The sequence below is a fragment of the Monopterus albus genome, unplaced genomic scaffold (assembly GCF_001952655.1).
Source record: "Monopterus albus unplaced genomic scaffold, M_albus_1.0 scaffold29.1, whole genome shotgun sequence".
Taxonomy (NCBI): domain Eukaryota; kingdom Metazoa; phylum Chordata; class Actinopteri; order Synbranchiformes; family Synbranchidae; genus Monopterus; species Monopterus albus.
The window spans coordinates 4,589,216-4,604,739 of NW_018127909.1; the positions used below are offsets into that span (position 1 = coordinate 4,589,216).

Consider the following 15,524-nt stretch of genomic DNA (forward strand, 5'->3'; position numbering starts at 1 on the left):
TGTTCCCCATTGTCCTGTCGCTCTTGTGTTTTGACTGACATACGGCGAACGGGGAGGCAACAGTTTGTCAACTTACCGACCAGGTGAGTGAACAACTTTTTACAGTCTTCGTACAGCTGTAAAGCTGATGTTCTACCTTATCTAAGTAGCTCTTGGTTTGTTTATTTGTTTTTTAGATCGCATTTGTTGTCTCCTCACATGTAAACTTTTATCAACTTAAGGAAACACTGGCAGAATGATGTCCGCAGCCAGTCGCCATTTACTATAGTTAGTCGTGTAACGTGTAATCTAGTCGACGAGTGTGTGTGTGTGTGTTTGAAGAGGAACACACTATAACGCCAGCAGTTTGTCCGTGTCTCTGAGATGTAAACCTGTTCAGCTGGGACTTCTGCACACGTACAGTCACCATCTCGGCTGGATGAGCTTTGGTTGTGAACTTTTCAGCGACTGGGTTTGTGTTTGTACTCTTCTATTTAGTCAGAACGTCTAGATAAATATTTGTGCTACATATAAGAGTTTCCAGTTTCTGTGATGTAAGCAGCACTGAACCTGTAATTAGTGACATTCTCTCTAAATGGAGGCGGAGAGACGGCCTCGGAGTCCAGTAACCATGTAGTTGCATGCCAGGCTTTAAAGTTAGTTGAATCTGCAGTTTCTCTTGTCATCTCACTTTGATTTAATTCGTTGCCTCTCACGTCTCACTTCTCCCCCCCCCGACTCTTAGTTTCCAAGCTTTCCTGTACTAAGACGCAGGCTTTCTGATCTTGTGTGGGTTGGCTGTCTCTTTCCATTCTCACTCTGCCCAACTCAAACCATCAGGACAGTGAAATGCATTTCTGTCTGTTGCCATGTTTACTGTGGCCTTGTGCCTCTCTCTCTCTCTTTCTCTCTCAGCACCGACCCTGGCTGATTGTCTTTCAGCTGTTGAAGACTGTCAGGGTTGACAGATTCCTTTTACACCCCTCTTTTCCTTTTTACGCCTTGGCTTCATCATATCTACTGATAAGCTGCCTTCTGAGGAGTTCCCACTCATTTATGTGATGTTGGGCAGTCATTTCTCTGTGACTAGATTATACTGCTCTTCTGTGCAGTCTTGCAGCTTTATTGTGATGTTATCTTGATTCGTTTTCATGCTCCTCAGTTCCTTTTTTTTTTTTGAAAGACTGGTGTTCTCTAATGAGCTAGCAACCCGACTTAGATACAGTGGGGTGAAAGAGAGTTTGACCCCTTACTGATTTCTTATCTTTTTGCATGTTTGTCACACTTTAATGTTTCAGATCAAACAAATTTAAATATTAGTTAAAGATAAAGTAAACACATCATGCAGTTTTTAAATGAAGGTTTTTATTAAGGGAAAACAAAATCCAAAACTACAAAGCCCTGTGTGAATAAGTGTTTGCCCCCTAAACCTAATAACTGGTTGGGCCACCCTTAGCAGCAACAACTGCAATCAAGCGTTTTCGATAACTTGCCATGAGTCTTTTACAGCGCTGTGGAGGAATTTTGGCCCACTCATCTTGGCAGAATTGTTGTAAGTCCAAGTCAGCCAAATTAGAGGGTTTTTGGGCATGAACCGCCTTTTTTAAGGTCATGCCACAGCATCTCAATTGGATTCAGGTCAGGACTTTGACTAGGCCACTCCAAAGTCTTCATTTTGTTTTTCTTCAGCCATTCAGAAGTGGACTTGCTGATGTGCTTTGGATCATTGTCCTGCTGCAGAACCCAAGTTCGCTTCAGCTTGAGATCACAAACGGATGGCCGGACATTCTCCTTCAGGATATTTTGGTACACAGCAGAATTCATGGTTCCATTTATCACAGCAAGTCTTCCAGGCCCTGAAGCAGCAAAACAGCCCCAGACCATCACACTACCACCACCATATTTTACTGTTGGTATGATGTTCTTTTTCTGAAATGCGCTGTTACTTTTACGCCACACATAATGGGACACACACCTTCCAAAAAGTTCAACTTTTGTCTCGTCTGTCCACAGAGTATGATCCCAAAAGTCTTGGGGATCATCAAGATGTTTTCTGGCAAAACTGAGACGAGCCTTTATGTTCTTTTTGCTCAGCAGTGGTTTTCGTCTTGGAACTCTGCCATGCAAACCATTTTTGCCCAGTCTCTTTCTTATGGTGGAGTCATGAACACTCACCTTAACTGAGGCAAGTGAGGCCTGCAGTTCTTTGGATGTTGTTGTGGGGTCTTTTGTGACCTCTTGGATGAGTTGTCGCTGCGCTCTGGGGGTAATTTTGGTCGGCCGGCCACTCCTGGGAAGGTTCTCCACTGTTCCATGTTTTCGCCATTTGTGGATAATGGCTCTCACTGTGGTTCGCTGCAGTCCCAAAGCTTTAGAAATGGCTTTATAACTGAGTTAAGTTAAGTTTTGACAGGGGGCGAACACTTGTTCACACAGGGCTATGTAGTTTTGGATTTTGTTTTCCCTTAGTAATAAAAACCTTCATTTAAAAACTGCATGTGTTTACTTGTGTTATCTTTGACTAATATATAAATTTGTTTGACGATCTGAAACATTACAGTGTGACAAACATGCAAAAAGATAAGAAATCAGTAAGGGGGCAAACACTTTTTCACAACACTGTACTAAAGAATTATTACAGAGTGCTAACATTCTTACACCCCACCCACAATGTTCCTCTGGTTAATCATTCTCTCTGACTCCCCGTCACGCCATGTTGGGTGCTTTCCCCACCTCTACGATATCCTCTTCTGTCTGTCCAGCCTCGGGGCACTGCTTTAATATAAGTGGTCAAACACACACACACTTGAAATAAGACCCATGGCCAAATTAAACGTTCGCTCTCATGTAGAGAGTGACTGGTGACTCCAGCTATGTGCCGTGTGCCCTGATGTAATAAAAGTTGTGCAAAAAGAAATTAAGCAAAAGCAGTATATGGAGAAGCAAATGGACAGAAAACTGTAATATGATGCTGGAAACCTCAGGCAAAGAGGAAAAATATGTTGCAGAGAGAATAAGAATGAGCAGATGTGTGCATTAGATTGTCTGATCAGGGCCTGAAAAGAACAAGATCAAAAGAGAGATTAAGGCTAATGATGATGGTAGAATGACGTTTTGGAGCCGCTCATTGTGTTGGCTGGTATTCAGAGCTGTACCCTGCTTTATGTATGCTGCTCATATATATTCATGCAGGAAAACAAAGGTCTGGTCTCTGTTGTATGTAACATTCACACACGACGGCATGTGTAATGACTAAAACATGCACTCGTTGTGTGCTGTTACTCTGCCTGTACACTTTGTACACTTTTACACAGTTACACCTCGAGCAGTGGGTATGAGTGGAGACTGTATATAACTGGTAGAGGAGCCTCTTACTGTGTAACTGTTCCTGTGGTGGTGGTTAAGCAACATATGGGTTTAAGGGGATTTTTTTTTTTTAGACATACCCAGAATTGGAGAAATTCTTAAGCTTAGCCTAGTTTAGCTAACATATTGGGTACCAGTACGGTCAAGTAGCTACCCTTTTGTACTACAAAGTGTTAAATCCTCACCATGGTAGGTACAGTCTATATGGCTGAAAGGCCAACATTTGTGTTTGTGATTCCAATTATTAACAAATTTAAGAGATGATTTCAATCCTATGAGTCACATGGAACTACTGTTTCTGTTGTGGGTGCATGCAAACAGGAAGTGGATATCGTGTTTAGTTTAACCTAAGTTGTTTTTTATATAGTACTTACAGAAATGACAGCATGTTGTGTCATTAGACCTGTTATCCAGCTTAAGTGAGAGAGGCTGCTACTTGATCACTTAGACGTCCAGCAACTGAGATACATTAGGCTAAACGCGTGTTTCAGCATCCTTTCAAATAGGGCCGCTGGGTCATAATTAATACTGTCATTTATTGTCTCTACAAATAATTGAGTATCTCCTGACAGCAGTCTGTATGGATGTATTTTCGGATCAAATGATGATGTCCAAAGAGCAGAATTTATAGATGTTCTGCTTTATCTATCCACAGCTGCCCTGCTGTATCAGTGTAGGATAAATCTGGCAGAGGTTTTGTTGGTCACTAATGGATGTCTGGATTCAGTTTCCTTGAATCTGCAATACTCCATTGATGTTTTGTTTTACGACTCCTATGATTATGTTTTAAAACAGCAGGACATGTGCTCGCTGGGTCTTTGGTGAAAGTTGCTGCACATAACTGAGGGTAGTAGATGTGAAGGCTTTATAAAATGGAAAGAAACACAATGCACAGGAACTAGCATTGTTCCTTTAAATCACCAGTATGACACACTCTGACTGTCAGCTCTGACAATTCATTATTTTGTCTTTGCTCATGAATTTAAATTCCACTGGCGACACTGTGCCAGCTCACTCTCATCACAACCGGGTCACAATGGAGCTTTCATGAGTCTGGACAACATGACGTAATTCCTCATGACCGATCAGCTTCATGACCTACTGTTGCCTCATGTTGAACGTAGAAGGGTGCCGAACACCCACAGCATGCACACATGATTCAGAGTGATATTTGAAGTTGTTCAAATGGATTCAGAGTGATATTTGAAGTTGTTCACCTGCTGTAGTGTGTCTTTACACATACATGTTTTTGTTGTTGTCCAGATAGACATCACATGTTAATGCAAAGCATAAATGAACCTCAGACTGGAAGCGCGATAGTCATCTGTCGTGTATACAGCGCTTGAGGTTTATTTCCTCAGAATGCAGTTACAGAGTGTGCATGACAAGCAGTAACATGACTAGTGTTCAAATTCCAAGGACCTTTTTTGTTTCGCCCAACTTTATCTCCGACCTACTCACCAACCCGCCTCTCCCTCTGTTTCTCCTCCTCCCTCCTCTCAGGTATAGGAATAAACGGCATGGTGGGAGTGGAGTGCAAGCCTGAGCAGGTGAGGGTGTGATCCCTCTGTCGGGGGGAGAAGAAGAATGGCTCTAAATCATACCTTTGACCTGAACCACCCTCTCTTGGAAGCCGGACTGGAGTAAGTGTCAAAGTAGTTCTCTGTCGCTTCATGTTCCTCTTCTTTTACTTCTTTTACTTCTCAGTTTTCCCATGTAGTTTGCTGTTTCAAGCTGTCAGCTTAATACAGTAGCCCTGTGCAACACAAACAGAGAGTGAGCGGAGAACAAGGATCAGTGGTGCTGTTTGACGTCTTGTTTGACACTAAACAGAAAGGCATATCAGAGTTGCACAGTGTGTCAGGGCGTTCTTGTATGTTTTTTCCTTTCTTTTGCACCATGTGAATTACGACCTCCATTGGCTTAACAGACACAACTTGTGTTTGTTTGTAAAATGTTTGGTTGAACATGCGTGTGTGTGTTTGCATACCCTTTGTCCCCTCCTGAGGGAATGTTTCCGTTTAAAAACAGCACAGGTCCTTCAGTGTGGTACTCTTCCTGTGCTATCTTAGTTCAAGTTCTAAGTCAAAGGGAACTGAACTGTGTTTTTTTTTTCCTTCTTGCTTTGAGATAAAACAGCTATTTTAATTGGCTTTGATTTGAAGTACTCATAATGCAGGAAAATGGTCACACAGAAGGCAGTACCGGTTCAGAATCTAACCTGGCCTGTCTTGTCCTCTTTTCTGTGTTTGTTTCTGTTCTTATATCCGTGTATCCCTCTGTCAGAAGCCCAGTGAACGAGGACACTGTCCATGACTCGTTCAGTCAGCTAATAGCAGAGCAGAGCGATAACGAAGGACTATCTGATGCCTTCGAGCTGCAGCAACTACAGAGAGATCTGGATGAGGAGGGCCAGGGTATGTTGTGTTTGAAAGCACACAGATGCATGTGTGCGTGTCTGGAGTTTGGTGTCATGTGAATAGAAATGTGTCCTGGGAGAGGGGTTTATGATATTATTGTGTTATGGCTTAAATGTCCTTTTCTAGTGTTTAGAACTACAAAACAATGAGCTGTTGAGTGAAACAGCATATTCTAATATCAAAACTATTAAGGTAAAAATGTTCTAATGTTTAATTTCTTTAAAATCCCACAGACAATGTGGTCCGTCTGTCCAGGCGTAGACATGACGACAGGGACAGGAGGAAGCATCAAAGGAATGAGGAGTGGGAGGACGATGAAAGACAGACAGACACCCTCATGGGTGAACAGTGGTCCTCGGACACCTTGAAGGTCTTGTCCTCCATGCCCAGTCGCACCATCGGTGAGTGCCACATACAATTCACTGATGCAGAGAGAGGACGACGCATACAATGAGATACATGTAGAGTATTGTTATTGTTCATTTGTTGAGCATATGAGTGACAAACCCTTTTGTCAGGGCTTGTTTGTTTCAGTGAGTTTTTACAGATGGGAGGATATTTAGTGACACTTAGAACCACCTGAGAAAATGGGAATTTAGACTGTTCTGGTATTCCATACTACAACGCTGAAAGTTTCTAATTAAGAAAAAAATCCCGTTAGTTTGTAGATCTAATATTCCTTTCAGCTAACCTTTTGGTTCTGCAGGAACATCACCGCCTGATGTTGTAGGGTACAGCAGGTGTGCTGTACGACGGAAGAGTTTCCTCGACAGGTTGAGAAAACCTAACCACCCATTGTGTTCTGAGACCTATTCAAAGCCCAGTGAAAAATGTATTGTAGTTGAGAAGGAGGCTGTTTATAACAGCTGCTGAGAAGTGTATGTATTGGACATGTTAGGTTTCATAAGAAATGGTGCATGTGCAGAGGCAGCTGCTGTAGTTGAACATGCTTGATAGCACCATACTTAACCATCACTGTGAGTTACAGTGTTAGCATGGATGGCCTCAGTGGAAGCTTAACATTTACCCTGGTTGCATTTGTGACATGCAGTTCCAGTTGAAGTGAGTTTCATGAGTAAGCATTTGTCACCTTGCTGTCAGCATTTGCAGCATGTCGGGTGCTTCATCTTGTTGGTGAAGATGGCCTGATAGCTTTTGTCAGATGCCTTTAGCTGTACCACAAGATATATGTAATCAGGACAGTGACATTGGTTTGACTCCAGCCGAGTGCCTTTGTTGCAGCTGTCCCCTCCCACTTTAGTGCTGATGCAGATTATTTAATTTAATACTACAGAAAGAAGAGATAAAGATAGCAAATCCTGAAGTCATGTTTGCATTCTGCAATCTGATCCTCCTGCTCTACAGGCCGCAGCAGAGGAGCCATCATCTCTCAGTACTACAACAGAACGATGCAACTTCGGCGACGCAGGCAGAGCAGACCCTCCATCCGAGACTTCTCTCGCTCTGCCAGGCCGAGCATACGAGGCTACGGCATAGAGGCAGACATCACAGACGCAGAAGGCGTAGAGGGTGGGGAGACACTCACGCTCATTAGACAACGTAAACACTCGAATACAAACTAATATGTTTAACACGTTTTAATATTACTTAACCTGTCACTCTGTGTGTTACAGTGAGTAAAAGGGACCGTTTGGTGAATAACCTGCAGAACCTCTCGGTGAGCGACAGGGTCCGGATGCTCAGAGCGATGCCTCTCAGTGTGGCTGAGAAGAGTGAACTCAGGTACATGTGGTCGTTGTTCTCGTGCCTCCTATTCAGATTAATTGTGTTTTTTATGTATCAGTCTGAATTTCCCATGTTGTCTCTCTGTCTACAGGAGGTTAGCATTACAAAAGGAGAGACACTCACATTCAGGCAGACGGATCCCCTGTTGCAGTCAGCTCAAGTATTACATAATAATTGTGAGTGGCTTACACAACCAGAAACCTCTGTCTGACCTCTCCTCCTTGTACTATTTTCTCACTCTGACAGGGTGTCTAGATACTGTACCAGTTTGTATCTCTGTGAAGCAGACAGGAAGTTAAGTAGAGTTTAGCCCCTGTGCACAGTCCACACCTCAGTGTTTAAAATCATTCTTCATCTTGTCTTCTTCTCTTTTCCACTCCTTTGTTTGTGACTGAAAAAAGATGTAATACAGGAAATATGTGGCTAATTCCATGATTCACCAATGTAATTTGTGACATCATAACTATTCCAATTTAAGACACTGTTGATTAAATGTATACTTCAGGTGTCCTATGAGTCCTTAAATACACAGGAATTAATATCAGTTTGCTCAAATGATGAATGGGACACAATAATGCACTGACACACACACACACACAAAACAACACAACACATCCTTTCCTACAGCTGCAAATGTGTATCAGTGCGTATTTCCTAGAGATGTCGTTAGTCAGTGTATCCACTGTGTTGCCCAAACAAGACTGTGAGTCATGGATATCAGGATCACAGACACGTGTGTACACTTTGCTGGGACATCTGTTGCTACATTGTGAGTAAACCACAGAGGTACTTAGTGGTAATGTATAATGCATTATGAAAATGAGTGGTTATTTGTGAGATTACAGTGATTTTTCTTTCTCCCTGTTATCCCATGCTGTTTCCTCCCAGGCTTTGAGACACAGCTGGTATAGCTGGCTGTCCTTCCTACACTCGCTCCAGCTGTGGCAAGTTGCGCTCAAGAGAGTGAGTGGGCGTTTCGGCACTGCAGTCCTCTCATACTTCCTGTTCCTTAAGACCCTTCTGTTTTTCAACCTCCTCCTGTTCCTGGTGACGGGTGTGTTCTTGGTGCTGCCTCAGGCAGTGCACCCTCCGCTGCTGCTTGATGGGCGACGCCGCTTCTCTGGACTGGAGCTCCTCACTGGAGCGGTAAGCTGTGTGTCTGGTGAGCTGTTATTGTAGCATCTCTCACACACTGTGAGGCCTCAGTTTTTAGAAAACCATCACCACATCCTGGATGTGTCATCAGAAGATTTAGATCGATGTGGTGTAACAAAAGCCTACTTTAAGCTGCTGAGATTAAAGTTCCCCTGCAGCCTCTCTGCCTTTTACTGGCCCCCTTGGATATTTGACCTTCACTGAGCAGAATGATTTATGCGCAGAGAAGACGTCATAGCGCCCAACTCTGCTCACACCTTCACTTTTAACCGTGTTCACCATAAGTTTTAATATGTACAAGCATGATTTGTAATCGTGGTTCAAAATGCAACTTAAACAAGTGTACGTCTTGTGTTGAGCAACTTTTCAAGCAAAAATCTTTGTGTATAATTGATTTAGGATTTTTCTTTGAGGAGAAAGGTATAGAATAGTAAATGTAGCTTAAGAGTTTTTAACCAGTGAGTTAAACTTCTCTTTGTGGTTTTATTATACAAAGTCCAAATCTTTAAGTCATAAAGGTAAATAATCGTATTCAATTTGTAAACACTGACACCAAACCAAATATAATAAAGTTACAGTATCTGTGATGCAAATGTATCTTTTTGTGAGCTGGCCACAATGATGGTTTTTCTTATTTACCGCTAACGCTTTGTTAATAATGTATTATAGAAAGTTAGAACTAAAAATTAAACATCTGTCTCCATCTCCTTTTTGTCTCAGGGCTATTTCTCAGACACTGTAATGTACTATGGATACTACTGTAATTACACACTGCACAGGAGCTGCAGGGACAATGGTGGAGAGCCAAATATGTCTGTGTCCAACGGAACCAGGCTCGACTGTGTGCTGGGGCATCTCTCTTACAAGATGCCACTGGCATACTTCTTCACCATAGGAGTGGCCTTCTTCATCACATGCATCATCCTCGTGTACAGGTACACAAGTATTTTTGAGAAAAGCTGAAAGTGCACCCCTAAACACCAATATATCAATATAATGTTTAGTATTTATATAAAAAAAATCTACCTCAGAGTTGCTTCATTCCAACAATCTTCTATACGTTATGATACGCATTTATATGTGATCTCCCAACAGCATGTCAAAGTCGTTTGGTCAGAGCTTTACAATTGACAAATCTCACAGTATCCTGGCCATGAAGGTCTTCTGCTCCTGGGACTTCAAGGTTATCAAGAAAACCTCTGTTAAACTCATGTCTGAGAATATCTTCATCCAGCTCAAGGTACATGTAAATACACACACATACAGACACAACCTCCCTGTCTTTGTTTTCTTTTGTCACATAATTGCCAGAGAGGAATGTGATGATCTACTGTGTTCTTCTTCCATTTTATTTTATTTGTCTCTCCCTCACAATGTTCCTCATCTTGCCATGTATATGACCCTTCTTCACCTTCATGTTGTTACTTCTCTCTCCTCTCTCTCCTCCCTTTCCAGGAGCTGTTGGCAGAGGTCAGTTATAAAAGTGTCCAGAACACCACGTGTCAGAAGCTGGGGAGACTGATGGTCCACGGCCTGGCATGGGCCATCTGCATAGCAAACACCGCTGCCTGTGTGTTTGGCGTTTGCCGCTTCTCTGAATACATGCACCAGGTGAGGCAGGATGACATCAGAGTCCAAAGTCGGCATTTAATAAGGATCAGCTTTTTTTATTGTGGACACTCTAACTACAGGCTTGTTTGTCGTCCTTTGTTATATGGTCTTTATTCCTGTTCCCCTGCTGGCCACCATATATTCTGTCAGACACTGGGTTTTTTTGCTTTCTGTTTTACGTCTGTATATTCCAGAGGTCTTACTGTCCCCAGTCTCCATCTCAAGTAGATGTCCATAAACCCCCTGAGAAATCATAGAAAAAAGACACTTGTGAGCTCAGAAGTTGCCTGAGAATCATCACATCTGCAGGCTTTTCTTTGGTATCTGAGTAATTCAGAGAGACTTGTCAGTGCTGCTGTGGGTAAATTGTTAAAAGGAACTGCTGGTAGTGACTCCTAGTGTAGCAGTTAAAACAACACACGGTGGCTCAGAGCAATGCAGCAGTGAAAAGAATTAGAGCAAACAAATCTGTAAAAATACATATAGTTTTAAAAAGTAATTTGTGACAGCTGGGAGATGACACAACAACCTGCAGCACATTATCTAGTTGCAAACTGAGCTGCACCCAGCTGATCTGTTTTCGGCTCTCACTGTGTCCCCACAGAACCTCCAGCAAAGCTCTCGGGCTGATCTCGCAGCCAAGAACCCTCTGCTGAATGAGGCCAGCCTACTGGCTGTGCCTGTGCTGGTGTCGCTCATCAACCTGCTGCTGCCCGGCCTGTTCAACCTTGCAGCCTGGATGGAGGACTATGATTCACCTTCTGTACCCACATATGTTTCCATCAGCAGGTATGAGGTTGGGAACTGCGTGAGCCAAGCGCCGACTGCATCTTTGAGTTTAAGGAGGTGCAGAGCTGATTTTGTTGTTTACATGTTTTCTGCGGGGAACTGCGTGCTCCAAGCGCCGACTTCATCTTTGAGTTTAAGGAGGTGCAGGGCTGATTTTGTTGTTTACATGTTTTCTGTCTGTCTTCTAGGAACCTGATGTTGAAAGTGAGCGTGCTTGCCGTGCTCTGTTACCACTGGCTGGGTCGGGTGGCTGCTGACCCTGAAAGTATCGGCCTGACGGTAATATTAATGATGAGACGTGTTTTTGATTTTCACACCATCAGAGCAGACACGTTTCCTCACAGCTGTGTTGAGGAAACACGTGTCTGTGTTTTTGTTCTTGATTGTGTGAATTTATGTTGCTTGGTGTGTTACTCTTTCACTGGCTGACACTGTGCTCTGTTTTGACAATCCTGCCTTCAGTGCTGGGAGACTTTTGTCGGCCAGGAGCTTTATCGCTTCCTACTGATGGACTTCATCTTCATTCTACTGGACACCTTGTTTGGAGAGTTTCTTTGGAGGTGGGTCATTTATCTTGTTTTCTTTCAATTCTAAAATGTATTGACACTAACAACAATGGGGCTATGAACCTCACACTTAACTTCACTGCAGCTGTTGTTCTCTGTTCATTTCTTTCACTTCCTTTTTTGTGTTAAACATCTCATTTCTCCTGTTATTTGCAGGTTATTTTCTGAAAAGGTGCTGAAGAGGAGGAGGAAACCAGTGTTTGACATTGCCAGGAATGTGCTCGAACTCATCTATGGACAAACATTGGCCTGGTACAAAACTTAGTGTTGAGATGTCCATGCAGTCGTACTGAGACCAGTCATGTTCTTTGTGGGTGATGACAATAAACTGTTTTTCAGGTTGGGGGTTCTCTTCACTCCTCTCCTGCCTGCAGTGCAGATCCTCAAACTCTTTCTGCTCTTCTACATTAAGAAGGTACTTTATAGGAAACATTTAAGTTGAAATGCACAAAACAAAAGTTTAAACTGGAGAAAGGCCAAAAAATGTTTGGTCAGTTCACTTTATAACAGTCAGTCCTCTACTTTCCTCTGGTCTGGTTTTAATGTTGCGATGAAATGATCGTCTGGAGTGGCGTTCCTTCACAAACAAACAGGCTGCCTTACAGACTGGCTGTAAATTGAATGTCACCGTACAGTGTGTCTTGTATACACTGTGTAGTATGTGTATCTTGGTTGAATAGTATATTACCTTTTTATGTAACAGTTGCTAAATCTCTCTCCATGTCTGCCAAATGCAATCTTCTGTTGCCAATTGACTTTCTGTCTTGACCTTGGATATAGTTGTATACAGTGGCCTCAGTATCTGATGAAGCATTGACCTCTGACCTCGGCCCGTGCTTTTCCCCACACAGAGCAGTGTCATGATGAACTGTCAGGCTCCCAGGAAGCCGTACAGAGTCAGCCAGATGACCACCATCTTCATCACTCTGCTCTGCTTCCCCTCTTTCCTTGGTGCCTCCGTGTGTGTCACTTACACCATGTGGAGGTACTCGCGCACACAAACTACTTTTTGTCACTTTGAATATTGCACTGATTTATTAATTCCTTGTGGACTTACCCTGTCCTTTAATGTAACCACTATACCCCGTTGTTACATTACGGGGTGTGGGCTTCAATTTTGTCACAGTGCAGTACGATCTAATCCAACATCTTGATGCACTGACCAACCAAACAGCAAATCTGGTAAATTATTTTACAGTGTTAACTCTGTGCTTCTGCTGTTTATATCACAGTCACTGTGACAAAAGCATAAAATGATTCTCAACCTTCCAGGGTTGTAGGACCACACCTCTTTGCATTATGAACTGCGGTGCAGTGTTGAGGCATCTGATGAGCCTTCAGGCTCAATGATCTGTTACTCAAACCGGTCTTTCTAGATTGTATTGAGAAAACACACCCTCTCAACATAACTGTCATTTGTCTTTTAAGACTGGGGACCAGCTTTTTAACCCCCATAATAGCACTGTATGAGCAGGTATTTAACCCTAAGTAGTAAAGCTTCTTATTAACACAGCGTGTTAATAAGACAGTGAGCTGTGTTAACACACTCGCACCGTGGACCATTACCACAGACAAAAAGGTGGGCTATAGGATTATTACTCATTTTTAAGGCTTGTTTGTAGCCAGATAGTTTTCATCAGTGAGAATTATTTGCTAACACAGAGGTGCCGTGGACACCTGCAGTTTAATATACAGTACCTTGACACTGAATTAGGACAGTGGTTAAGCTGGTGTACCGAACAACTGCATGTTTGAGGTGTCCTGTTATACAACATCTGTCTTCTGTCCTCAGCATCACGCCCTCTACCTCGTGCGGCCCATTCCGCGAGCTCAAAACCATGTTCCAGGCGGGGAAACGCTGGGTGGAAGAACTACAAAAAGATAATCCCAACCTGTCTGCGCTGGCCATGGCTCATGCTTACCTGGTGGAAAACCCTTTGTTCCTGTTCGTGGGAGCAGGCATCTTTCTGTGAGTACACAGACACAGCTGCAACAGGGTGATCCTGCATCAGTGTGCTTTATACATTTGTCAGACTGCATTATTAACAGCAATATTATTTGGATCAGTGACTCAACTGCTGGTTGTATTGATCAGATCCATTCTGTCTTTTTTTTCCCATCAGGATAGTCATCTACTTCCACAGTCAGGTGGTGGACGGTCAAAGGAAGATTATCAATTTATTACAGGAGCACATAGAAAATGTGAGGCATCACCTATGTCATTTACAGCTCTGTTTCGCAGTTGGTCTAATTACAAAGATACTTGTAAAACAGACTGAAATGTTTCTCAAGTACAAATATATTTTGCCTCTCTCTTCATTCTGCTCAGGAGGGAGAGGACAAGAAGTTTCTGATCACTCGCCTGCAGTTCATCCATGAGCAAAACCGAACCCATACTCGAAGAGTTAAAAGTCAGGTCAGTCTATAAAGCTGCTATAATTATTTTTATTCTAACAAATTCAATAACAATGTGGAAATAATGGGACACTGTGAAGCGAGTCACTTGTAGTAATGAACCTACAGAGAATTATCCCCTAAATCTGCACCTTCCTTTGGTTTTATAATAAGTTGCATTGCATTGTTCAGCTGTCAGCGCACAACGTTCTCTCTTCTCTTAGTGTTTTTATCCAGGCTCTTTTCAGAGACAGGTCTAAATACTGTCTGTACACTACCTGCTCAACACCAAACAGCAGACAGGCACGGTTAGCAACAACCTGGTGAACACAGTGGAGCATGTAGCAGCTAAAAGAGAGTGAATTCATCACATGGCCAGAAACTACTGGATGTGTAAATAAGTAGCTGTTTGCTAGCAAATTTGCTGTATCAACTTAAAAGATGATGCTGTGTCAGTGTGGTATTTTGCTGTTTGTTTGTGCTGCCCATACATTGCCCAGTTTTTGCAGGTTTGACATTCTGGTGCTTTATGGTAGCTGTTTTTGTCTGATGTTATTATAATCTGTTCATCCTGGATTCCTCTAACTTTTATTTCCTCCTGTAGGACTCGAGTTGCTGAGATCCCAAACCTTCTGTCTCCAGTAGACAAGCTTCCTCAATTCTCTGAGCACAGAGGGCTGGAAAAACCTGGGGATATAACTGGAACGGCGAAGGACAACTGTAAATACAAGCAAAATCAAATGTATTACAGTATACATTTGGTAGTTCTTAAATTTGACTTGGATTTTAACAACCGGAGTGCTGTAGAGAGGAGGAACAAACAGCGTGAAACCGTGCTGTCGGCTTTATACAGTATTGTATATAGATGAAACTGTAGGAAGTCAAAGTGAAATTGTTAGGCATTAGCCAGGGGTTAATTTGTGCCAGAACAAGCCGGTTCCAGATCTGGCACCTCTCAACTGTGACCGGCGCCTCATTTACATATGAAAGAACTAAGCTGCTATCTTTATGTGGAAACTACGCACCAGTGACAGAGGCAACTTTTTCATCCAGGGACCTCCTGTCCTCACAGTGACATGCTGGGTCTATCACCAAGAAATACCGGGACCTTATAATTTACAAATTAAGCACTGGCACTGGCTGTGTTGATAGACAGGATGACTGCTCAAGAAAATGGAGAAAAAACAGACGGCACAAGCGAGGAAGCAACTGAACACCTGTGTTTTCTGTTATGTCTGAGTCTCAGAAAGCTACCTGAGCAGCCAGACAGTGTGATAGATACATCTCTGAATTTATTTCTTCAGTTTAGTCATCTCTAGTAAAAGCACTTTCATATCAACTGTGAAAAACTAGGTTTTATTTCAGGTGCAGAAGTGTGTATGTACTCTGCATATTTTTAATGATGTAAATAATTTTTATCAGTAAGTATGTTGCATGTAAACTTTGGATGTCAGGGTCAGGATAGTGGAAAATACTCTTTTTCCATTTTGTTTTCAGA

The 15,524-nt window shown here is 42.6% G+C and overlaps 1 protein-coding gene across 2 annotated transcripts; it reads left to right on the forward strand.

Annotated features, from left to right (window-relative positions):
- Window position 1: 1 nt before the first annotated feature.
- tmc6b (transmembrane channel-like 6b) lies at window positions 2-15,190 on the forward strand. 2 transcript variants are annotated; one of them, XM_020596131.1, is made up of 21 exons: window positions 2-83; window positions 4,849-4,988; window positions 5,632-5,762; window positions 5,999-6,166; window positions 7,131-7,295; window positions 7,400-7,508; window positions 7,603-7,687; window positions 8,400-8,657; window positions 9,387-9,601; window positions 9,762-9,906; window positions 10,122-10,277; window positions 10,882-11,066; window positions 11,255-11,345; window positions 11,529-11,626; window positions 11,789-11,884; window positions 11,972-12,047; window positions 12,484-12,617; window positions 13,425-13,601; window positions 13,756-13,834; window positions 13,962-14,048; window positions 14,631-15,190. In XM_020596131.1, the coding sequence occupies exons 2-21, from the start codon at window positions 4,933-4,935 to the stop codon at window positions 14,643-14,645; spliced, it is 2,526 nt and encodes an 841-aa protein (XP_020451787.1). In that variant the 5' UTR covers window positions 2-83; window positions 4,849-4,932; the 3' UTR covers window positions 14,646-15,190. The 2 variants fall into 2 exon arrangements, with proteins under 2 accessions (XP_020451787.1, XP_020451788.1); XM_020596132.1 differs by lacking the exon at window positions 2-83 and adding an exon at window positions 184-451.
- The last annotated feature ends 334 nt before the right edge of the window (window positions 15,191-15,524 follow it).